The 26,895-nt window shown below is 36.9% G+C and overlaps 1 protein-coding gene across 1 annotated transcript; it reads left to right on the top strand.

The window, feature by feature from the left end:
- The first annotated feature begins 1,816 nt into the window (after window positions 1–1,816).
- On the top strand, window positions 1,817–2,359 carry LOC148196560 (uncharacterized). The gene has a single exon (XM_088092869.1). It carries the CDS (start codon window positions 1,817–1,819, stop codon window positions 2,357–2,359), a length of 543 nt encoding a protein of 180 aa, XP_087948995.1.
- Window positions 2,360–26,895: the final 24,536 nt, after the last annotated feature.

The following is a 26,895-nucleotide window of genomic DNA, read 5'->3' on the forward strand; positions in this document are numbered from 1 at the left end:
CGTGTTTGCTTGGTCGTACAATGATATGCCCAGTTTGGATACCGATATCGTGCAGCATAAACTCCCTCTTAAGCCGGAATGCCTCCCGGTCAAACAGAAACTAAGGAGAATGAAGCCTGAGATGTCTTTGAAAATCAAGGAAGAGGTGCAGAAACAATTTGATGCAGGATTTTTGGCTGTGGCGAAATACCCGCAATGGGTGGCGAATATCGTACCAGTACCCAAGAAAGATGGTAAAGTTCGAATGTGCGTTGACTACCGTGATTTGAATCGTGCAAGTCCAAAAGACAATTTCCCACTACCGCACATCGACACTCTAGTCGATAATACAGCCAAGTTTTCGCTATTTTCATTCATGGATGGTTTCTCAGGATATAATCAGATCAAAATGGCGCCAGAAGATATGGAAAAGACAACCTTTATCACGCTGTGGGGAACTTTTTGTTATAAGGTGATGTCCTTTGGGCTCAAGAATGCCGGGGCAACATATCAAAGGGTGATGGTGGCACTTTTTCATGACATGATGCACAAGGAAATCAAAGTTTACGTGGATGACATGATTGCAAAGTCTGAATCGGAAGAAGAGCACGTTCTCAACTTGAAGAAATTATTTGAGAGATTGAGAAAGTATAAACTCAGGTTAAACCCCGCCAAATGCACGTTTGGAGTAAAATCTGGGAAATTGTTGGGTTTTGTGGTTAGCCAAAAGGGGATAGAAGTGGATCCTGATAAGGCGCGAGCGATAATAGAAATGCCTGCGCCTAGAACAGAAAAGGAGGTTCGAGGTTTTTTGGGTAGACTGAACTACATTGCTAGATTCATCTCCCAATTAACCGCTACGTGTGAACCAATGTTCAAGTTGTTACGAAAGGATCAAGCTGTAGTTTGGAACGAGGACTGTCAAGCCGCTTTTGAAAAAATCAAACGATACTTGCAAGACCCTCCCGTATTACGTCCACCTGAGCCAGGAAGACCACTTATTTTGTATTTGACTGTGTTGGATAAGTCAATGGGTTGTGTGTTGGGTCAACACGATGAAGCTAGGAAGAAAGAGCACGCCATATACTACTTGAGCAAGAAATTCACAGACTGCGAACAAAGATATTCGTCGTTAGAACGAACTTGTTGTGCATTGGCGTGGGCTGCCCATCGCTTAAGGCAATACATGCTGAGTCACTCAACCTGGTTGATATCCAAGGTGGACCCTATCAAGTTCATTTTTGAAAAGCCTGCTCTTACTGGAAGGATAGCTCGGTGGCAGATGCTATTGTCAGAATATGACATCGTGTATGTTACTCAGAAATCCGTCAAGGGTAGTGCGTTAGCAGAGTACCTGGCTCACCAGCCCATCGGCGATTATCAACCAATGCAACCCGAATTTCCCGATGAAGATATCATGGCTCTATTCGAAGAAGGTAGAAAAAACCGAGACGAAGAAACGTGGGTATTGTTATTCGACGGAGCCTCGAATGTGATGGGGCATGGAATAGGGGCACTTCTCATCTCTCCAGAGCGTTAGTACATACCTATGACAACAAGGTTATGTTTTAATTGCACAAATAACATTGCAGAATATGAGGCCTGCGCTATGGGTATTCGGGCGGCAATAGAGTCCAAAGTGAAAATTCTGGATGTATATGGAGATTCAGCCTTAGTCGTCCACCAGTTAAAGGGAGAGTGGGAAACTAGGGATTCAAAATTAATTCCTTACCAAGCTTACATCAGGGGATTAATGGAGTATTTCGACGCCATCACATTTAACCACATATCGCGAGAAGATAATCAATTAGCAGACGCTTTGGCTACTTTGTCATCAATGTTTGAAGTTGACCAAGATGCGGAATTACCAATGATTGAAATGAAGAGCCATGCAGAGCCAGCATATTGCCATTTCATCGAAGAGGAGGTAGATGGTAAACCTTGGTATTTTGATATCAAGCACTATCTTAAGACCCGAGAATATCCTGAGAAGGCATCTGAAAACGATAAAAGGTCGTTAAGGAGGTTGGCTGGCAGCTTTATTTTAAATGGGGATATTTCATACAAGAGAAATCATGACATGGTTCTCCTCAGATGCATGGATGCAAAGGAAGCCGAGATGATACTGAAAGAAGTGCACGAAGGTACCTTTGGCACACATATGAACGGGCATTCAATGGCCAGGAAGATCTTGAGAGCTGGTTACTTCTGGTTGACCATGGAAAATGATTGTTGTACACACGTGAGGAAGTGCGAGAAATGTCAAATGTATGCAGACAATATCAATGTGCCGCCCACGACCTTGAACGTGTTGTCTGCGCCGTGGCCATTTTCGATGTGGGGGATAGATGTTATTGGAGCTATAGAGCCAAAAGCGTGAAATGGACACCGTTTCATACTAGTCGCGATCGATTATTTCACCAAGTGGGTTGAGGCTGCTTCTTATGCCAATGTGACTAGAAAGGTGGTGACCAAATTCATAAAAAGAGAGTTGATCTGCAGATACGGGTTACCTAACCAGATTATCACTGATAATGCCACCAACCTGAACAACCAGATGATGGCGGAGTTATGTAAGGAGTTCAAGATTCATCATCTTAATTCTTCCCCTTACCGTCCAAAGATGAATGGGGCAGTAGAGGCTGCTAATAAGAATATCAAGAAAATTGTGCAAAAGATGGTAGTCACCTATAAAGACTGGCACGAAATGCTTCCTTTTGCTTTACATGGATATCGTACATCAGTACGAACGTCAACTGGGGCAACACCTTTCTCGCTTGTGTATGGCATGGAAGCAGTACTTCCATTTGAGGTGGAAATCCCATCTCTACGAGTTTTAATGGAAACCCAATTGGAGGAAGCTGAGTGGGTTCAAACTCGGTTCGACCAGCTCAATCTCATCGAAGAAAAGAGACTAACAGCGGTGTGCCACGGACAATTGTACCAAAGAAGAATGAAAAAGGCTTTCGACAAAAAGGTGCGCCCAAGGGAGTTCCACGAAGGCGAACTGGTGTTAAAGAAGATTTTGCCTATACAAAAGGATCACAGAGGCAAGTGGACCCCAAATTATGAAGGACCATTTGTAGTAAAAAGGGCATTCTCTGGAGGGGCACTAATCCTCACAAGGATGGATGGAGAGGAGTTACCTTTACCGGTTAATTCTGATGCGGTAAAAAAGTTTTACGCATGATGATTCCGCGATAGGGGATGTCATTAAGGGATATTAACACTGTTTTTGAATTATGTTGTATACTGTGTTACTTCATTCAATAAATACCATACAGTTTTATCCATTATTCAACTTTTACGCTTTTTCTTTCGACACGATTCATGTCACACTAGGTTTTAAAGTAAAGTAAGGAAAAGGAAAGTGATAATAATTAAAGCATCACGGGTATATCCATCGAGCACAAACTCGTTCCTGAGGGATGTCGTGCAAAAAAATAAATAATAAAAAAAAAAGAGACACATGTTGGATTCGTTGTCAATAAAGTCTGCCGAGGGCATAGTACTTTCGAAAAGCAAAAGCAAACAAAGTTTTGAAAAATGCTAGTGTTGAGTCTTTTCCTGATTCATAGTAACTAGTGTTCTCTTCCTACTGAAGCATTTGCATTCATACTACTTGAACCCCTAGCTTTCTCGTTCCCCTTTAAAATAGAGGATTGTCATGAATATAATACTGGGGCAGTTTTCATCATGATACGCGTACCCAATGATCCGCTGATCGGGGAGAAAAACAAAAAAAAGAAAAGAAAAAAAAAAGAAAAAGAAAATTAAGTTGATTTGTCAATCGCTGCAGAGTTTCACTTCAGGTTTAAGGTTGGGGGAAGTAAGGCAAGTAAGCTTCAGAATGACGTGTGGCCATTTTTCTTCACTCAAGTGATAAAAGAAATTTATCCAGTTGCACCCCCTTTGAGCCGTAAGTTATAATTGTTTTTCTTCATCACCCTCAACAAGAATCATTAGCATATCGATGTCAATCCAAAGGAACGTCAAGGGCATCCAAGTCAAGGAGAAGATTTGTGGAAAAAGAGAAATGAAAAAAGAAAAGTTTCAAAAAGGGTCACAGTAGAGGCAACGAGACGAATGAAGAAAAAAAAAGCCAAAGAAAAAAGAAGAAGAAAAAAAAAACAAAAACAAAAAACAAAACAAAAATGATGAAAAATAAAAGGACGTCCGAAGTTCCAAACTCCTAGAGACAGTTGACTCGACACATTGCAGATGATTCTTGTTAAGACAATTCGACCGTCAAACACTTATTTGGGCCTTCATTATCCGTTTCTTTCAAAACCCTTTGACCTTTAGCCACGGTACAAGCCAATTAAAGTCCACACCGACTGAAGAATGTTTGTCCTGATTTTTCTCATGAACTTAACTCTGGAACGAAATGATGTGGTGAATGACACGATCACTAGAAGAAGAGAAAAGCAGCATGAAGGAAAAATGAAAAAATATAATGTGAAGTCTTCCCATCAAGAGAGAATCGTCAAACTAGGGCATTCCTCCCTACCCAGACTTGTCCACCTCTCCAAATCACACTTATTGTGCACAACAAAGTTGGGGCAGGCTTGTAAGCCTTGATTGTTGAAATATTAACGACATCCATAAAACCATCATCCACAAAACCATCATTCACAAACCGTCATTCAGCCATCCACTTTTCATAACCATTTCTCACACTTTCTCGGGTTCAAGCTAGTTTGGATTGCAAAAAGCGATAAAGGGAATTTGAACCAATAGTTACACTCTTTTCCTTTTCATCAAAGGGCTCACCGTTTCTCGACATTATTTTCAATGATTGCATTTTGAATGTACATCGAGTTTGATGACAATATTGACAACGGGTTCCAAACATGGAATTTTCAAAAATAATAACAAATAATGAAAAAATGGAAAGAAAGAAAAGAAAGAGGAGAGCAAGAGAAAAGAACGAAATAAAGGTCTCATGTGTTTATGCACTCATGCACCCTCGTGACATTAAATCATACATTTCATGAGAAGCAAGGAAAAACGTTTGAAAAATCCTTAAGGGGAAAGAGAAGTAGTGAAAAGTTTAACACAACCTTTGCTTCTAAGTCTCTTCAATGTTCGGCCCAGTATCTACCAATGTTTCAAAAATTTGAATACAAGTTTTCCTTCTACGACGGCGCTACTCTGTAGGACAATCGTCGAACCTATGATCACACCTCATTTCATCATCCATAGGGTTGTTACACCCTCCACGAGGTTGTTACACCTCATTCTTGATCCATAGGGTTGTTACACCCTCCACGAGGTTATTACACCTCATTCATTCATCCATAGGGTTGTTACACCCTCCACGAGGTTATTACACCTCACTCATTCATCCATAGGGTTGTTACACCCTCCACGAGGTTGTTACACCTCATTCATTCATCCATAGGGTTGTTACACCCTCCACGAGGTTATTACACCTCATTCATTCATCCATAGGGTTGTTACACCCTCCACGAGGTTATTACACCTCATTCATTCATCCATATGGTTGTTACACCCTCCACGAGGTTATTACACCTCATTCATTGATCCATAGGGTTGTTACACCCTCCACGAGGTTATTACACCTCACTCATTCATCCATAGGGTTGTTACACCCTCCACGAGGTTGTTACACCTCATTCACTCATCTATATGGTTGTTTTTGTTCATTTTGAAATCCGAACGAAATTAGTGTTTTTTTTTCTTTACTTAGCTTTTACTCCAATAATATGAAAATATCAAATTTTCATATTATCCAGTAATATCTAAGTAAAGAGGGGCAGCTGTCAGCACCTAATTTCGTCCGGATTGATTTTAATAGATTTATTTTATTTTCATTTTACTTTATTTTATGTTATTTTCTTTCATTTTTATTTTTTAATTTATATTTTAATTTTACCTTCTTATTTATTTATTTATTTATTTTATTATATATATATATATATATATATATATATGTGTGTGTGTGTGTGTGTGTGTGTGTGTGTGTATATATATATATTAGTTATTTAATTTTATTTGAAAACGAAAAAAAGAAGAAAAAGGAAAAGAAAAAAGAAAAAACAAGGTCAACCCCTTCCTTTATCATAAAACAGCAGTATGCATTCAGAAAAAGCAAGGAAGCAGCGTTTGACAGAAAGCAATGCTTAAAATGGACGTTCACAATGGCAGTAGCAAAAGGCAGACCCCTCTTCCTATAATTCTCTACTGAGGACTAGAAATATACATCCAAAAGAGAAGGTTTTTTTTTCTGAAAGCGAGCTTCTGCCAGATACAGTGAACATGAAGAAAAGAAAAAAACAAAAGGGAAATCCCACGCCAGAAGATATCCCAGAGCGCGCAGGATGCAGGGCAGAGAGGAGTTTGGGGGTTTGGCTTTTTGAAAAGAGTTTTCATCATAGTCATTAAAGAGAGATCAGAGGGGAGACTGGGGGAGATAATCACACTGGGGGGATCACTCATCACCATCAGATGAGAGAACAAGAGACTAAAGAGAAAAGAGGAGAACCAGAAGAGAACCAGAAGAGAAGAAGGGACGGTGAACCTAGCTACCCAGTTAACTTTATTTTTCGGCATTTAGGAGAGGAAAGGGAATTAGAACCCAAGAAGAAAGGCACCTTCAAGCTGCGAAGGTAAGTCTTCATATACCTAAGCTCTTCGGTCATTCTCCTCGTGGGTATGCTTTCTTTATGCGTGCTGAGATATGAATGATCATATGGTTCTGAGAGATGAATGATTATATGATTATGTTTGCTTGCTTGTTTTTTCCTCTGTTAATCGAAACTGCACCCAAAATGCAGTTCCAGTGCCTGCAATTTTCATCTATTTAGCTAATAATAAAAGATAGGTATGCATTTTCCTCACATCACAGAGCCTGTCTCTGCACGGTGACAATAGAGACTTCAACCTTTGTCCCCTTCCCTCACCAGCCACCATCATCCGTTTGGATTTTCCATACTACGTTTACCCGTAAACGCCTCGACAAATACAACCCATCGTCCACTACACCTATCATCGCTCAAAATCACAATTGATGCCCCATTCACTCGTCGGATGCCCCTTTCACTGTCCCGATTCACCCATGGCCATGTTTTGACGCTGAGGGCTACTACCAACACCCTTCCAATCATCCTTTTTATGAATCTGTTTCTCAACTTTGCTCATCAGTTTCTCATAATCTAATCAACACACAAAGATTCCCGTATCCATTTACTTGCACCTAAAAAGCTTCAAAAGTAAACAGGAACATCCAGGAACATCCAGGTAGAAAACAGAGAATGAATAAACCAAATCTTAAACCAATCAGTAATTAAAAAAGAAAAAAGAAGAAGATTGGAAGGAGGAGAGTGATGTCGTGGCGGCTTGCGGTGTTTGGCCTCACTGGGGATGGTGTCGGCCTGGCACAGAGGGGCGAGAGTCCCTCTCTCGCACGCGAAGAGGTGGAGAAGAGAAGAAGCTGATCGGAGCTTGGGCCGACACGGACTCTGGCGGTGCGCGACGCCACGGAGGAGTAAGCAGTGGTGTGGACTGGAACAGAGGCTGGGTCGCGGCGGCCAGTTAGACAGACGCGGCGGTGAGCCTGCGGAGAGAGTAAGAGGCCTTGGGTCTCCGGAGAGAGGGTGAGCTGAGGGAGTGAGCTTACGGGAGAGTGTTGGATCTGAGTGGGTGAGGAAGGGAAGGGAAGATGCAGAACCCCTAGGGGATTCTAGGTTAGAAACCACCCGGGTGGGCCAAGCCCAGAAATAAACGCACGTTGTTTAGCCCTTTTTGAACGTTCGTCATCTGCCTCCTCTCCAAACGTCCGTCCGGCCACTTCTTGGACGGACAGTTTGGTGACCATTTCCCCTACGTCCGCTCGTCATTCCCCCCAACGAGCGTTCGTCATCCACCCTCCTGTACTCAACGTCCGTTCGTCATCTCCCACAACGTCCGTTCGTCATCTCCCAAACGAGCGCTCGTCATTCAGCCTACTTTCCCAACGAACGCTCGTCCCCAATGAGCGCTCGTCATTCGGCCCCATTTCCCAGCGTCCGTTCATCATCTTTCAAATGAGCGCTTGTCATTCAACCTCCTTTCCCAGCGTCCGCTCGTCATACCACCAACGAGCGCTCGTCGTTCTGCCTCCGTTTCTCAGCGTCCGTTCGTCATATCATCCGATGAACGCTCGTACGTTCGTCATATCACCCAACGAACGCTCGTCATCCAGGCTATTATTCTCAACGAACGCTCGTTAATCTCCCCAAACGAACGCTCGTCATTCGGCCTCCATTTCCCAGCGTCCGCTCGCAATCTCGCCATCGAGCCTCTATTTCTCAACGTACGTTCGTCAGCACTCCCCAAACGAACGCTCGTCATTCAGCCTCCCTTCTCAACGTAAGTTCGTCAACTCTCCCAAACGAGCGCTCGTTATTCTGAATCCTCTCCCAACGTACGGCCGCTTCTACGGAGGCCCCTATTTTTTTGCTTTATTCTTATTTACTTATTTGTTTTTTTATTTTTTGTTTATCTTATTTCATTTGTTTTAGGTTTAATAGCCAATTTAGTCCCCACTTTGGTTGAAAAATCTCAATTTAGTCCCTCATTATAAAAGTGTTTTACATTAGTCCTAACTTTTAAAATAGTGGGTCAGATCGGTCCCTTTCGTTAAATATAAGTTAACGAAATTAATGGATGATGATGTGACACAGCTTAAAGCTGATGTGTTAGATTGGTCCCTCGTTAGCTTTAAGTTGTGTCACATCATCATCCATTAATTTTGTTAACTTATATTTAACAGAAAGGACCAATCTGATCCACTATTTTAAAAGTTAGGACTAATTCAAAACATTTTTATAACGAGGGACTAAATTGAGATTTTTCAACCTAAGTGAGGACTAAATTGGCTATTAAACCTTTGTTTTATTTATTTATTTATTTTATTTTTATTTTTTTATTTATTTTTATTGTCTTATTTTATTTTATTTTGTTCTATCTATTTATTCTAGATATCTATTTATCCTAAAAATATATATTGAATAATGCAATATTTATAGTTTAAATAAAAGAATTTACGAAAATACGTTTTGAAGGTTAAGCACACGTGTGACCGTTCGCGTCGTCCTTGTGCTAAAAACCTTTTCTTCTTTCTTATAAATTACAAAAATACGTTTTGAAGGTTAAGCACACGTGTGACCGCTCGCGTCGTCCTTGTGCTAAAAGAAACCTTTTCTTCTTTCTTATAAATTACAAAAATATGTTTTGAAGGTTAAGCACACGTGTGACCGTTCGCGTCGTCCTTGTGCTAAATTCATTTTCTTCATTCTTATAAATTACAAAAATACATTTTGAAGGTTAAGAACACGTGTGACCGCTCGCGTCCTTGTGCTAAAAGAAACCTTTTCTTCTTTCTTATAAATTACAAAAATACGTTTTGAAGGTTAAGCACACGTGTGACCGCTCGCGTCGTCCTTGTGCTAAAAGAAACCTTTTCTTCTTTCTTATAAATTACAAAAATATGTTTTGAAGATTAAGCACACGTGTGACCGTTCGCGTCGTCCTTGTGCTAAAAACCTTTTCTTCTTTCTTATAAATTACAAAAATACGTTTTGAAGGTTAAGAACACGTGTGACCGCTCGCGTCGTCCTTGTGCTAAAAGAAACCTTTTCTTCTTTCTTATAAATTACAAAAATACGTTTTGAAGGTAAAGCACACGTGTGACCGCTCGCGTCGTCCTTGTGCTAAAAGAAACCTTTTCTTCTTTCTTAAGTAAAGTATAAAAATAATTTTGAAGGTTAAGCACACGTGTGACCGCTCGCGTCGTCCTTGTGCTAAAAATCTTTTCTTCTTTCTTAAATAAAATTACAAAAATATTTTAAAGGTTGAGCACACGTGTGATCGCACGCATCGTCCTTGTGCTAAATACCTTTTCCGTTTATTTTATAAAAATATCAAAAAATATAAAATTGTCCAAAACTAAAAACATCAACAATTTCAAACAACAAATAGTATCTCGTCAGAACTACGTGATCCTTGATTCTCCATCAAAAGTGGAGATACGTAGGAGCAAGGTTAGCCCTTGTCAAGTTCACTTCCCAAAAATCCAAAATCATTTCAAAACAAATTTTCAAACAATTTCCAAACAAATTTCTCAAACAGTTTCAAAAAGAACTACGTAACCCTGATTTCTCATTTTGAATGAGAATACGTAGGAGCAAGGTCAATCCTTGTCGGGCCCAAAAAAACTAAAAAATATATTTTGTTTATTTATAATTTTATTTTAGGGGATAGTTAAACATTTTGAAAACCACATCATATTCATGCATTTAGTTAAATGTACTGCCTTAAGGCAGGCGTTGTAGGGTGTTAATACCTTCCCTACACGTAACCGACTCCCGAACCTAGAATCTGGTTCTTGTAGACCACGCTTTATCATTTTATGGTTTTTCCGTAGTTTTCCATAATAAACTATGGTGGCGACTCCAAATCTCTTTTCGAAACTCGTTTCTTTTTGGATCGTCGTCCCGTCGCGATTCCGGTTGCGACAATAGTATTACCACACGAAGACGCTCGTCCTCAACTAGGATTCTTTCCAAATGAAAGAATCCAATTTTAACTAAGGTTACTAACATTACCGAACGGTCAATGACCGTTCAATGACGAACGTACACTATCATATGGAAATTTCATATCAAATCATTTATATTCAAACTCATTTCTCAACTTATAACTTCATAACTTTATACATTCATATCATAATAATTTTCATAAGATTAAACACCCATAACATAATTAATCATACTTCATATAATCAAAAATGTCAACAATCATACTTCATATCATTCATCAACTCAACACACGTACATGCCATTCAAACATTATACAAATTAAATCATATAAGCTTCCCTTACCTCTGAGCGTGAACGATCGTCCTAGAGACAAAATACGGTTCGTCTACAGATCTTTCTACCCTTACGTTCCACAACTCTTCCAACTAACCAAACAGCCAAAAACCAATAATGGTTCAGATAAGATAACAACATGCAACCAGTACTTGGTTTTGCATGTACCAGAGAACGAACGGCTAAGGACAAAAAGAACTTACCCGTTCAGAACTCGAAACCGATCGGTTCAAACTGGAGCTCTTGACGCTGGAAGTGCTTCTATGGTGCTTGAACGGAGATCGGAGTAGAGAAATGGTGAGTTTTGGTAGAGAGAAGGGAGAACTTTTTAGAGAGAAGAAGGAGAATGAAAGATCAGAATTTTGGAGAAGAAGGTGCATGCAGAGAGTGTGACGTAGACTTCCAAAAACTCAATTTTGCTTAAAACGAACGTCCGCTCATCTACTGACACTGCATTCCACTATCTGATTTTCGGATCCTCGTTGCTTGACACCTGGCGTCCGTTCAGAGGGGTTTTGGGTGTGTTTTTAATGACTCTGACATCCCCCTTAGGTGCGGTTTTAATGGTTCTGACAATTAAAAAGAAGAAACTCATTAGAAAAGCAATACTAACTTATTATAAAGAATATTAAAATATATTTCTGAAATAAAATTATTTCTTAGCTTAGAATTTTTCAGTTTTTTTTACTATACCACTACAATATGCATGGAGTGTACAATCTCTATAAAAATCAGTTTCGTTATGTTCTTATTCCTATTCAATCATCACACTATAGCCCTCAAGCTTAAACAAACTTCTCAAGTTATTTCATTTAATGAACATTCTCAAAAAAAACTAGTCCAAAAGCACAAAATAGTTCACATTCATCAAAATCAACTATCAACATTAATCCTCACAACTCTAACCAACCAACTCATTCATATCTCAACCCAAGTGGCTCAAACAACAACATATATATAAATGTTGCTTCTTTCATATCACTCATTTCTTCTTTCAAAATTTGTATCATGAATAAACCAATATGATTCATCAAGTCATGACAGGGTTAACTTCACTATCTTCGTAAGTATGACCCTCTTTCATATCATATTATTTGTCAAGCGAAGTCTCCTTACACTCTCACCATCTAATTATCTTTCTCTATGGGAGTTAGACAATAATAAAGTCAAAATATTCTCACATAACACATTTCTTTCAATTCCCTTTGACTCAACTTAGATTAGTTTTCACGTTCCAATTTAAGGATCTAAGTTGTTTCAACAAGTGCACTAGTGTGTAGTATAACAAGAATGTATCCACAAGAATTTGATTTGCTAAAATAGTAATCTATGATCTATTCAAGTTTGTCAATAAAACAATGATAAGTGTTGATAGAGGGAGCTTTAACTTGTCTATGTCTTAGTTTTTGATGATGAACAATAGAATTGTTTAATGGTTTCTTGCATAACAAATGACATAACAAATATTTTATCTTTATTATGTTTGTGCTTGATGTGTGAATCCATTATTGATGAATGAATCATACATAAAACAAATTGACACTAGTTCAAAAACAGCGTATAACGTCACGCGTTCAACGTCTAATCATGAAATAACCAACGTTAAAAATGACTGGTACCATTTTTGTAAATAAATGTAATTATTTGACGTTTAGAATTGTAATTCGACGTCAATTTGTTATAAGATGTCGAATATTGAGAAGTATGACGTCCTATTGAGTAAATTTTGCGAAAAGGCTTGGCGCGAAGGTGAAAATGTATTTACACATGACATCGAATGCCCTAGAATTAGACGTCAAAAGGATATAAAACGTCGAATGCCCCAACGCTAGACGTCAAAAGGTTAGTAAATTCAATAAAAATTTGAGCAGGAGATTGAAAATTCATTCACTTTCTCAGCTCAAACTTTTCTGGAACGACGTTTGACGACCATCACATGTAATCTTTATTTCATTTGATACAAATGCATGTTAATTAGCTACTTTAGGTATGATTTTCGTTTATTTTGACCGATTATTTTCGTGTTCTTGTCCTTCATAGGCGCATTCTGCTTTCTCTAACACTAGACAACATTTTATTCCGACGAACTCATCTTTTGAAGGTTAGTTTTCATTTTCGTTTTGAAGAACTTATTGTTGTTTTTTTTGTTGAACTTGTTTGTTGTTGTTGTTTGGTTAAACTTGTTTGTTATTGTTGTTTGATTGAACTTGTTTGTTGATTGTTATTTTGTTGTTTGTTGTTTGTTGTTTGTTGTTGGTATTACACTACACATTCATAGTTCATGTTTTATAAGATACCAAAAACTGAATTTGTTATTTTTCTGCTTTTCAGGTCTCGTAGAGTTGTAAAAAAGGATCACAATTAATTAAAAATAACAAAAAAACTATTAACATCGTATATTGACAAAATTTGACGTTAATTTGCTTTATTGGGAACGTCAAATTGTTCTATGTTTGACGTCAATTAATGTAAATTAACGTCGAATTTTTTAACTAGATATACGGTGTTTTTGTACTAGTGTGATAATCTCAAATCTGGTTGAAATAATTGATCAAACAAGATATATAATCAGTTAGATTAATCAGATCACTTAGAAAGCTTAATAGGGGCAACCTGTTCTATTGTAATCGATTATGCAGGTTGCATAACCGATTATACAGGTTGCATAACCGATTAAAACAGAAAAAATGTATAATTTGTTATATAAGTGAGATAATCGGTTAAAGATGACTAATGAATGACTAATATAGACAAGTATAGAAATAATCGATTATATAAGTTATTTAATCGATTAAAGAGAAATAGTCTAATCCATTATATAAATACACCTCATTGAAGAACGTATTATTGGAACATAAAGAAGTAAAATCAATGAATAAAGAAGTAAAACCAATGAATAAATGACAAGAAAATTACTTTTGGGTAACATTCATGTTAATAATTATTACTTTATTCAATAGTTTTCTATTTACAAAATGTGGGTAGTACAGGTTAATTTTGTAATTAATCCTTTGTTTTAATAATTTTTCCCGAAGAGAGAGATAAGATGGGGATAACTAAAGAATAAATAAATCTTGTGATCTATTTATATGTATGTTCAAATCTTAGCGTTAACGCGCAATCGTTCTGGTTATGGATCACACTGCTTGAAACATAGTAGCTAGCCTTGATTTAATCCCAAGAGAATTTTAGTCATTGAATTTAGTTTTCACCTTGCAGAAAGAGCTAGGCGAAGGTTCACATGATGCTCAACTATAAGATTTTATTGTTAGTGGTTCAAGTTTTTCCAACTCACATTGTGCGGCAACTATTCGAATAAACTTTCCAACTTGCTATTAATTTTATAAATAATTAATATATACCTGAGATAAAGTTTTGCAATTTATGGCTCAATCTCTTGAATCTCGTGTGTAAAAATAATTCTTAAATATATTACATTATATTTATTTAATGTTTCTTTCAATTTACATTAAGAAGTAAAAGTAAAATCCACGGACGCCTAGTGGAAGTTGACCTGGCTTGTAAGATTTGATTGTTCCACGCAATGCACTTCAATTGCATTTTATATAATTTTCATCAGTAGACACTAATTATGCGCTTCATCATGCTTTAATTATCGAACAAACCTCTTCACCCCATCCTCAATAAAGAAAATCCTAGTAAGCATAATGCATACATGATAGTACATTATATCATATTATATATACATTTTTTATACCCTATGCATCTCAAATTCTCTTCAAAGATGTATTTGCAAATGGGTATGCCAACTTCAATTACCAAAAATGGTTGTTACTTCAACTTCCTTTACTTTCACGTTTTGAAAGTAAAACGTGCTTAGTTTCCTTTTATGATAGTCCACTCATATATGCTAATCTTATTGTAGTGTTAATTAAATGAGGGTATCTACCAATAATTGTCCTTAAACAAGAACCAAAATAGATTAAAAGGTGCGAATTAAGAAAAGAACCAATCTTTCGTAAGCAATAGACAACAAAATGGTATATGGTCTTCTAGGGATAGTTCAATGTACTAGACACTAAGAAAGCATCTACTTGGGGCACTGTATCACATTATAATATAATGTCATTCTCTTGCTTTTACCCAACATAAATAACTATTATCATTTCTTGGTTCGTTAAACAAAGCTAGGGCAAAACACTTTTTTTATGATATTACTTCAATTATGATATTAATTATATCAAAGAGTTCAGTCAAAGATACAAGAACTTAGTTTCTGTCTCTCTCACCATGGATGTATAATTTTGATTAAATTATTTCCTTCTTTTTTAAACAAAACCATTGAATTTTATTTATATTTTAATTGAGTTCACCCATGTAACTGTTGTTAGGAAAAAACTTAACTAAAAAATTAAAAAAATCTGAATAAACATTTTTAAACAGTTAAAAAGACTTGTGGTATAATTTAACCTATAATTTATATTACTCACAAGTTACCAAAACTATTGGGTTGACTAAGATAGTTTTGGTGATATTCTAGTTGTGTGGAGTCAAAATTGTGAATATGCATGCATTTTGGGAGACTGATTGGGCATTCTTTGACACAATTTATGAGACTTTATGAGAATTGGCAGCACTATAAGAATTGGACAAGTTTTTTATATCTGAAATTTAACAAGAAGCAAAAAAGCTAGCAATAAAGTACGGTACCAAATCTATAAATCACAAGTTGCTTGCCAAATGGTTCATTCCTTTCATGTTCACCCTAGCTAGCTTCCTCCAAATTATAAGCCTCCGTTGATTGGTGATGGTGCAATGTTTTCTTCACTCTTATTGTGTGGCAAATGGGTTAGGTTAGGTAGGAGGTTTTTTCAAGCTGAATAGTGTTTGACAATTATGTTTGTCTCAAAAGAAACAAAAATATTTGTAATCTTTCTTTGGTAGATACGGAATAATCACTCCCATAAAAAAATACATTTATTAGAAATTATTTAAAAAATATTTTATAAATGTTTAAAATAAAATCAAAATAAAATGAAAAAAATATAAAATATAATATAAATTAAAGTTTAATTTTAATTAACCTAATAAAATATAAATTAATTTTAATTTTAATTAAATTTAATTTAATAAATTATAAATTAAATTTTATTTTAACTTTTTGCGAATAATAAATAATCGTAAATACAAAATAATATGATATGCATTCAATCTATTTATAAATCGATATTAAAATATCTAGTTATCCACGTATAATTACTATTTGTCATACTATAGATTCCATGAGTATAAATATTTTTGTCATCCGTCTATGTCCATGTAACCACTTGCTTTTATTGTGATTATCTCCGTGTAACCCCTTGCTTTTATTGTGGTTAGATATATAGAGATTAACATGTCATTTATTCATTTCCTGAAAGGTAGAAGACGACAATGAAAACCATCTTCTACTGTGCAAAGTCACTGCTGTGAGTTAATTCAAGTTGCGTTTCCTGGTGAAAAAGTAATGGCTATGCTTCAATGTTAAAAATCGTTTTCTGGCTTTTGAGATTCACTCAAGAAGTCAAAGCTTTGTATCAGTTAGATCAACCTACTAGCCCTAAATTTACTAAGAAAATATCTAAGGATCATCTTAATTAACATGTACTTTGTTAATAAAACATGAAATAAAAAATTAAAACAAAGTCTTTTTATATATTCAAATTAAAATACTTGATTAAATTTTTAATTATTTTAATCCTTTTGATAGTGTATGTATAACTGGTGTTTTGTATTATCTATTGAGGTTTTTTTTGTCATATCTGTTCTCCATTTAAAATATACTAATATGCATTAATTTTGATGCTTTAAGATCCATTAAAAATCATTTTAATATACTAAAAATAATATATTTTGAAAGTACATCAGAGAACAACAGAAAAATTGAACCATTATTTAATTTATAATGAAAATATAAACAATATAAAATTTCATCTAGTTATCAAATTGTTAATAATGTACTAAACGATATTTAATATTCTCGTAAGTGTTTACAAAATACACGGCTTTAGATAAAAGAAATAATTAATTTAATTTCTTTTAAAAAATATCCAATATGAAAAATATTTAATGAATAACTCTCCTTTTATGTTTTTTTAAACAAAACAAAATATTTTTGTCATTTAAAATTATGGTTAAATTACAATATTTGTCCTAATAGTGTTTATCTACAAGTTTGGTCTTTCAATAATTACTTTTTAGGATTTGAATTACTACACTTTAAGAAATTCATAATTTTGATAAAAAATATTATATATATATATATTTATTGTTAAAAATGGTTATAACTAATATATTGAACCAATAAATGTTGAATTAGTTCTTTTGTAAAATTTGGTTCTTTTTATTTGTTAAGACATTTTTTAAATACTCACTGGTAAAAAAAAAAGTGTATTTTAACTCGCACATGACGCTTCGGTTTTAGAAAAATCGAAGTCTATAGACCGAACGACCTCGGTTATTAATGAACCGATACCTAAAGATCGAACGATCTCGGTTTTTTGAGTGGCCGAAGCAGTAGTTTACCGAAAGGTCTTGGTGAACGCCTAACTAAGGCATTTAGTCTTGTGTGAGAGACCAAGTGATCTCGGCTTTTTGTAGAATCGAAGCAATAGTTGACCGAACGGCTTCGGTTGAGTGCCTAACTGAAGCATTTAGTCCTGTACAGACCGAAAGACCTCGCTTGTTTTCAGAACCGAGGCCTTTAATCTTGTCATCCCTACCACTAACGTACAGACTGAACAGACTAAACGACCTCGTTTGTTTACATAACTGAGGCAGTAGTTGACCGAACGGCCTCGGTTAAGCGCCTAACCGAGGCATTTAGTCCTGTCATCCCTACAAATCCCTCTGCTGCCATTGTCATGTACAGACTGAAGAGACCGAACAACCTCGTTTGTTTGCAGAATTGAGGCAGTAGTTGACTGAACGGTCTCGGTTGGGCGCCTAACCGAGGCATTTAGTCTTGTCATCCCTGCAAATCCCTCTGCTGCCACTGTGACTGAAGAGACTGAATGACCTCTCTACCACTAACGTACAGACTGAACAGACCGAACGACCTCGCTTGTTTGCAGAACCGAGACAGTAGTTGACCGAACAGTCTCGGTTGGGCGCCTAACCGAGGCATTTAGTCCTGTCATCCCTGCAAATCCCTCTGCTGCCACTGTGACTGAAGAGACTGAATGACCTCTCTACCACTAACGTACAGACTGAACAGACCGAACGACCTCGCTTGTTTGCAGAACCGAGACAGTAGTTGACCGAACTGCTGCCACTGTCATGTACAGACTGAAGAGACCGAATGGCCTCGTTTGTTTGCAGAACCGAGGCAGTAGTTGATTGAACGACCTCGATTGGGTGCCTAATCGAGACATTTAGTCTTGTCATCCCTACAAATCCCTCTACTGCCACTATGACTGAAGAGACCAAACGACCTCTCTATCACTAACGTACAGACTGAACAGACCAAACGACCTCGCTTGTTTGCAGAACCGAGATAGTAGTTGATCGAACGACTTCAGTTGAGCGCCTAACCGAGGCGTATAGGTTTAAATTATTTTTAAAAATGTCATTCACTGAAACTATTACGCATCGGTTGATCGAACGACCGAGGTAGTAGAGCATTTCTGGCACTACACCTCCACTTTCGCGAATAGTTTTCTTCACGCGATCTTTCTTCTTCCTCTAAGCAAACACTATTCTCCAACACTGCCCACTGCTCGCGCCTCCCCCTGCGCGTTCATCGCACCTCCTTCGTCGTTCTCGCCCCGCCTTTGTGGCCGCTGTCGGACCGCCTCCTTCGCTCCTCACTCTTGAGGACACGCTCATATCTCGTTACCGTGGGTTGTCGCCACTGGCGTTCATTGCTGCCACCTCCGTTGTTGTCGCGTCATTGGTGTCGCTACTGCTGCCTTCGCCGGTGCTTCCATCTAGCTGTCTGCATTTCGTGAATGAAGCATCCACCTCCATTTCTTTTTAGGCTACCTGCATTACTCTCCAGGCTGCACCACTGTCGCCGTCGCCACTGCCAGGTGCACCACTGCCGCTCTCTAGGGTTTTGAGTTTGGGGAATTTCTTTTTGGGGATCCGTTCGAGCTGTTTTGGTCCGTGAGGGCTGTTGATGGTTGCGTCAGTTGGAGAAGAAGACCTCGCGTGGTGGCCTGTGGTGGTCCGGTAAAGGTGGCACGATTGTTGGGTGGTGGTCTGGTATAGGTGGCTGATGAACAAATTTATGAACACCAAATTATGATGTCACAAACTTGTTTTTAATCGGCAAGTATGACCGAATCGTTCAAGTAATAAACTTGGTTAGACCAAGTATCGTTCTTCCCAAAGGACTCACGGCCTAGTTTAGTTATGTGGTTTCTTAATTAACTAAGACTTACAAACGAAATATTTGTGATTTAGAATGCAAGACAGAAAATAAACATGTATGAATGAATTTTGATCAATGGCAAAAATCAAAAGCTAAACACTTTCAATGAATTATAGATATGAATATGTTTGTTGGGGGTCAATTTCATCTTATCCACTCTCATATATTTTAGGAATTCAACAGTCAAATCATCATTGTTAATGCCACTCTCTAATGTACCTTTCCAGAAGGCTTCTCCCTAATCACGAGTTCATACAATTCCTAGCATTCCTAATGATCAGTTCATAAGTGCAGGAGCTTAACGACAACCAATATAAAATTGGGAGAAATTCCCCGGATCTAGACTTCCCCGTACGTGCCCGTATCGACAAAACCAATAATCATGCATCGAATGAGTTAAACAATGCAAGCATTAAGCAAAGAGGAAAAACCCTAACTAATGATGAAAGAAAGCATAAGTCTTAATTAAAAGATGTAAAAACAAATTCCATATATGAGAGTTTCACAAGATTACATTGATTCCCCAACAAACATAAAGAGTTTAGTTCACCAACCCTAGGAAACCCTAAAGCTTATGTATCATTCGTAAATTACAAAAAGTCAAGTCCAAGCCCATTAAAGTGCCGCTCAGCGGTGAATGCGTGACTTGTTTTCTCCCCTCAGCGGCCATTTTGCCCCTCAGCGGACCTTACGTGACTTCCAGAGTGCCGCTCAGCGGTAAACTACCGCTCAGCGGTGAGTGCGTGACTTGTTTTCTCCCCTCAGCGGCCATTTTGCCCCTCAACGGACCTCCCGCAAGCTCCTGAGTGCCGCTCAGCGGTAAACTGCCGCTGAGCGGTGACTTCGGCTTCTCCTTTTGCACTTTTTATTGTCTTTTCTGATTTCATCTCTCTCCTTCTTCACTTCTTTCACCAAATTCACCTTAAAACCTGCACAAAAACACTGAAATCAAGCATAAACCTGTCCAACTCTCTTATTTCCAAAAATATAAAGAAAAACATGATTTCAAGCTAGTTTCTAAGTGTGAAGGTTGCTTTTAGTGTCAATTTTAATCATAAAAATAACAGTTTTTCAACAGTTATCACAACCCCAAACTTAAAACTTTGCTTGTCCTCAAGCAAATAAGATGTAACTCAATCTTCAACCAATTCATATGATGGTTCACTCATTCAAAAATCCTCTTTTCAAGATAAGTAAGTGCTCAATTCAGCTCATTTCAAAGATTTCAATCAAGACATGCACATGCTTTAATGTTCACACAATCACATACTATCCAACAAATGCTACCTTTCATGAATGATCAATCAACTAAGCAAAGATGTTCTTATATTTTCATGGAATCTTTCCTCACTAGATAAAGTGTTTCACTCAAACACACAAATGTATAAGAGGTATTCACTCATTCACTCTACTATCACAATGTCACATGAATCAACTTTGCCTTTCATTTTACCACAATCAAAAACATTCACAAGCATGCATCATCACAAGGACTTTTCAATGGCTTATAATGTGGCTGGGCTAACAAGAAAATTGGTTTTTCTAGATCACAAAACCCTTGAGTTAAGAGAATCATATAAACACAACCATTCTTACTTATTCCCAACTTTCTTTTGCATTGAGCTTTGTTTTTTCTTTTCTTTTCTTTCTCTTTTTCTTTTTCTTTTCACATACTTAATTATTAGCCCTTAGCTCAATGCTTTCAATTTCCCTTTCTATTTTCCAACAACCCCAAACTTGAACATTTGTCAATACCACAAAATATTTTCTACTTAACTCAAGGTAAAGCTTTTCAACAAGGGTTTTCAAATCATGTTCAAGGCTAGAGGTTCAAAGGATATAACACATAATGTTCTCTTTTAGTGGGCTCAATTTATGAATTTGGCTAATAGAAGGGTTATCAACAAATGGCCTTGATCATATGATGCAAACAAGCAAGTAATTCAATCACAGAAAACCTGGGCAAAGTCATTCATGCTTTCACAGTAACAGTATTCAACAATAACAGGAGCTCAAAACCTCATATATAAGCTCATTCACATTCCACATATAACATCCTGCTTAGAATCATAATCACAATCATAACATCTTGCATTTGTTCACAATGCTTGTGAACCACTTGTATAAGCATATAATGTGCACATTCTCAACATCAATCAATATCAAAGCATCATCAGGCATTACTTATCAAACAACAATCATAAGCAAACAATCATAATAGACAAAATTTCCAATTGAGTACATCAAACCCTATTCTACAAACATAAGTGATTGATAAAAGAAATCCTGCTCTAGTGCTTTGAAAAACTCAGCCCCATCAATGATGCTCTCTCCCAACCCCAAACTTAGATGGAAAACTAGTGAGACAGTGAGTGGAAGGGAGGTTTTCTAAAGAGGAATGAAAGGAAAAATGTAGAGAACCTTTGGAAAAATGTTTAGGAGTGTGTGTGCAGAGAAGAATATAAAAATAGAGGCCAAAGCGTGACTTAGGGTATAAAAATACCCTAATGGGCTCGGGTTCCGCTAAGGGGCAACCTAAGCCCCTTTTACGATACCACCGCTCAGCGGCAATTTTCCGCTCAGCGGCACTTTCGTGTTGTGCTTTTCTTCTTCCTAGCTTACCCTACTTGCCTTCTACTCATGCCCCTCACTTGCTCCCTGCAATTAATTTCTCAGATCACTCAAACATTCAATCCCTATCATGCAACTAAAGCAGAATAAAAACAAACAATACAGATAAAATCAATCAACTGGGTTGCCTCCCAGGTAGCGCTTGTTTAACGTCACGAGCCTGACCCAAAATCCACCAACACCCATCAGTAGGTGTAACAAACTTACCAACACCCATCAGTAGGTGCAAAATTTTCTTACCAACACCCATCAGTAGGTGTTACAAACATAATATCCTTCAGTAGATACTTAACCACCTAGCATCCTTCAGTAGATGCTATCTCCAACAAAATAGTTACAAAAATAAAGTCCACAAATTAAAAATTACAAAACCAAAATAAAATCAAAAGTTCTTAAATCACTGGGTTGCCTCCCAGCAAGCGCTCTTTTAACGTCATTAGCTTGACCCAACCTCAAGTTCCTTCTTCTTTTTCTTCTTTCTACTGAACTTCTTCAAAAATTTGATCAAACCAGGAACCTGTTGCAGTGTCTCAATCATAGGAACTTTAATCTCCAATTTCTTGAAGATTTCCATAAAGCACTTGAATTTCTTTTCCTTCCTATGATTCTTCTTTAGATAAGGATGTGATTTTTCATATGATTTCTTCTTCTTTCCTCTCATCTTCTTTTTCTTCCTTTTTCTCTCCCTAAATTTTCTCTTTTTCTTTTCTTTTATTTTTTTTCTTCCCTTTTCTTTTTCTTTTCAACTTCTTTATTTTCACACAAATTTTCTTTCTCTCTTCTCTCTCAACCACTTCTTTCTCTTTTTCTTCATCTTTATTTCTCTCACTCAATTCTTCTTTTTCTTTTCTCTCTATCTTTTCCTCATCGCCCCCTATTTTTTTCTCATCAAGAATCTTGTCACTTTCAGTGATAATGGCTTGCCCTTCCTCCTTAGGGTTAACTTCAGTATTAACCTCATCATTCAATCTCTGACTAATGGAATGAAGCTGCATCTCCATCCTTTTACATGATTCTTCAATGCTTTTCTGAGTAGCGTCAGAATTTTTCAAAAATTGTTGAAGGGTGTCATCCAAACTTCCTGATAGAAAGGTTTGTTGCTGTTGCTTGTTAAATTGCCCAGTTTGTCCAGCTTGCCCACTTTGTTCCTGACCAATACTTGGGTGTGGTTTCCACCCTTGATTGTAGCTCCCTTGACGGTACTGATTGGTCATGTAGTTTACATCCTCTACGGCTTCAACTGGAAAGGCACATTGACCATTGATATGGTCACCTCCACACAATTCGCATAACTGGGATTCTACCTGTGCAACAGTCTTTAACTCTTGTGGCAATTGTTCAAGTATCTTTGAGAGATTCTCCAATTGTTGAGTTATTAACTTGTTCTGAGCTATCAAGGCATCATTGGATTGCAACTGTAGAACTCCTTTTTGTTGAATAGGAGCTCCTCTTTCACTGTTCCACTTATTAGTAGTCATGTTTTCAATTATTTCTGTGGCTTCCTCTGGAGTCTTCCATTTGATATTGCCTCCAGCTGAGGCGTCAAGCATCATCTTGGTTTGTGAACCAAGACCTCCAAGGAAGATTAGGACTACTTCTTCTTCGTTAAATCCATGCTTGGGAGTCTTTCGTAATAGGCTTTTATACTTGTCCCATGCATGCCCCAGTGATTCTTCCATGCCTTGTCTAAATGAAGAGATCTCTTGCTTCCCTTTGTTGATTTTAAAGCTTTGTTGCTGCCATTGTTGTTGTGGTTGGTTCTCAAATTGCCCGGCAGCTTGCCAAAATTGGCTTTGATCCATGCTTGAGTCATGTTCCCACCAGTGGTTGAGATTACTTTGGTAGAATTGAGTGCCCATATAGTTAAATTCTTGACCAAATTGCATTCTGCAGACATTAGGCACAAAACCCTAAAAACAATTGTTAGCACAAAAAGATAGAGAAAAAAAAATCAAAGGATATAATTGAAAAGATAAGAAGATAGGAAATAAAAACAGAAAAAAATAAAAACAGAAAAATAAAATAAAATAAAATAAAAACAGAAAAATAAAATAAAATAAAATAAAATAAAAACAGAAAGTAAAATAAAAACAGAAAATAAAATAAAATAAAATAATAACCAAAAAAATAAAAACAGAAAATAAAACAGAAATTCAAAATTAAAGTCAAAGATAATCAATAATCACACAAATTAACCAGTTAAACCAGAGTCCCCGGCAACGGCGCCAAAAACTTGATGAACAAATTTATGAACACCAAATTATGATGTCACAAACTTGTTTTTAATCGGCAAGTATGACCGAATCGTTCAAGTAATAAACTTGGTTAGACCAAGTATCGTTCTTCCCAAAGGACTCACGGCCTAGTTTAGTTATGTGGTTTCTTAATTAACTAAGACTTACAAACGAAATATTTGTGGTTTAGAATGCAAGACAGAAAATAAACATGTATGCATGAATTTTGATCAATGGCAAAAATCAAAAGCTAAACACTTTCAATGAATTATAGATATGAATATGTTTGTTGGGGGTCAATTTCATCTTATCCACTCTCATATATTTTAGGAATCCAACAGTCAAATCATCATTGTTAATGCCACTCTCTAATGTACCTTTCCAGAAGGCTTCTCCCTAATCACGAGTTCATACAATTCCTAGCATTCCTAATGATCAGTTCATAAGTGCAGGAGCTTAACGACAACCAATATAAAATTGGGAGAAATTCCCCGGATCTAGACTTCCCCGTACGTGCCCGTATCGACAAAACCAATAATCATTCATCGAATGAGTTAAACAATGCAAGCATTAAGCAAAGAGGAAAAACCCAAACTAATGATGAAAGAAAGCATAAGTCTTAATTAAAAGATGTAAAAACAAATTCCATATATGAGAGTTTCACAAGATTACATTGATTCCCCAACAAACATAAAGAGTTTAGTTCACCATATTCATGGTGAACCTAGATGAATTACAATGAAAGAATGAAAGAATAAACCCTAAAAAGGTGAAGAGGAAGCCTCAGCATCCAAGATCCTCCTTCAAAGGGGTGGTAGAGAGAGTGTTTGCCTCGTTCCAGCCAGAGATACCTAACCCTAGGAAACCCTAAAGCTTATGTATCATTCGTAAATTACAAAAAGTCAAGTCCAAGCCCATTAAAGTGCCGCTCAGCGGTAAAATACCGCTCAGCGGTGAATGCGTGACTTGTTTTCTCCCCTCAGCGGCCATTTTGCCCCTCAGCGGACCTTACGTGACTTCCAGAGTGCCGCTCAGCGGTAAACTACCGCTCAGCGGTGAGTGCGTGACTTGTTTTCTCCCCTCAGCGGCCATTTTGCCCCTCAGCGGACCTCCCGCAAGCTCCTGAGTGCCGCTCAGCGGTAAACTGCCGCTGAGCGGTGACTTCGGCTTCTCCTTTTGCACTTTTTATTGTCTTTTCTGATTTCATCTCTCTCCTTCTTCACTTCTTTCACCAAATTCACCTTAAAACCTGCACAAAAACACTGAAATCAAGCATAAACCTGTCCAGCTCTCTTATTTCCAAAAATATAAAGAAAAACATGATTTCAAGCTAGTTTCTAAGTGTGAAGGTTGCTTTTAGTGTCAATTTTAATCATAAAAGTAACAGTTTTTCAACTGTTATCAGTGGCACGACAAAGGTCTCGTGAGAGGCGAAAAAGCTGGCGAAACCGATCAGTTAAAAAAATAGAATAAAAAATACTCTACTGCCTCGGTTAATGTCCCAACCGAGGCATTTCAGTATGAGATATTGCCTCTGTTCAGAAGGAACCGAGGCGAAAACCGATCCCTTTTTGACTCGGTTCAGAACCGAGGCATTAAGCTTATCCCTTTTTACCTCGCATGTATATGCCTCGGTTGCAGAATCAGTGCCTATAAGAAAAAATAACCGGTGCCATTTTCCTTGATTGCACTAGTGACTTCTTTAATCAATTAACAAGATATATGGATGATGTTCAATTAAGATACCTTAACAATCATCATGACAAAAAAATTCAAAAAATGAGTATACAACACATAAATTTTTTATATTGATTTGATTTTACATGAATCTACATCTAGTTATCTAGAAATTTTAGCTAGATTTTTACTAATAATATCAAAAGTTAGGATTACAAAATTTCCCACATAACCTACATTGTAGATCTACAAAAATACTTAAAAAACCTTCAAGATTTACAAACAATGGTAATGCTACACACAATTACTCTAACCTATCACTAACAAGGTGAAAATACACTAACTTATCACTAAGAAGGTGAAAAGAATATTGAATAAAGAATTACAAAAGAAAGAAGTTAACTGATTTATGAAGATTTTACAATTTAACCTAATTTCAAGTAGGACAGTTTTCAGTAATATTTGATCTTGATCTTTCTTAAATGAACAAAGAAATGTGTAATTGTTAATATCTTTAAACACTCTCTTCCACGTTCTTATAAGTTTGTAATATGAAAAAAATTTATTCAAAATGATACATATTTTTTTTTAAGATTGAACCATCCATGTACATAAGACGACAAATCTTATTATAAATATCAATGTTTATTCAAATATTGAATGTCAATCTCTTTACTAACTGACGTAACCTCACGTCGTTGCACAACGTTGACGTTAGGTTTACGTCAGATCTCGATACAATCGACGTGAAATTGTCCTATTAACGTCGGCTTGTGATATTCGACGTAAAAGTTACGTCACCCGCTATGACGTCGGTCGCTAATTAGTCGTTAAAAGCCAAAATAACCGATGTAATACGCTATTTTTGCACTAGTGTTACTTGATACGATTCGGTACACTTGCCGAGTGTTAATAAGTTTTTGGCGCCGTTGCCGGGGACTCGTGGTTTAACTATTCTATTTGTGTGATTATTGATTAATTTTGACTTGATTTTTATCTTTTTATCTTTTTTGTTTATCTTTGCACCTTTTTATCTTTCTATCTTTTCATCTTGTTATCTTTTCATCTTTTCATCTTTTCATCTTTTCATATTTTCATTTTTTTTATCTTTTCATCATTTTTT

This window comes from Vigna umbellata, chromosome 6, assembly GCF_029865625.1.
Source record: "Vigna umbellata cultivar VRB3 chromosome 6, Vumbellata_1.0, whole genome shotgun sequence".
NCBI classification, from domain to species: domain Eukaryota; kingdom Viridiplantae; phylum Streptophyta; class Magnoliopsida; order Fabales; family Fabaceae; genus Vigna; species Vigna umbellata.

What these genes read in the sequence shown, in the direction of transcription:
- LOC148196560 (XM_088092869.1), top strand. Translation starts at nt 1,817, where the DNA reads ATGTTTGAAGTTGACCAAGATGCGGAATTACCAATGATTGAAATGAAG.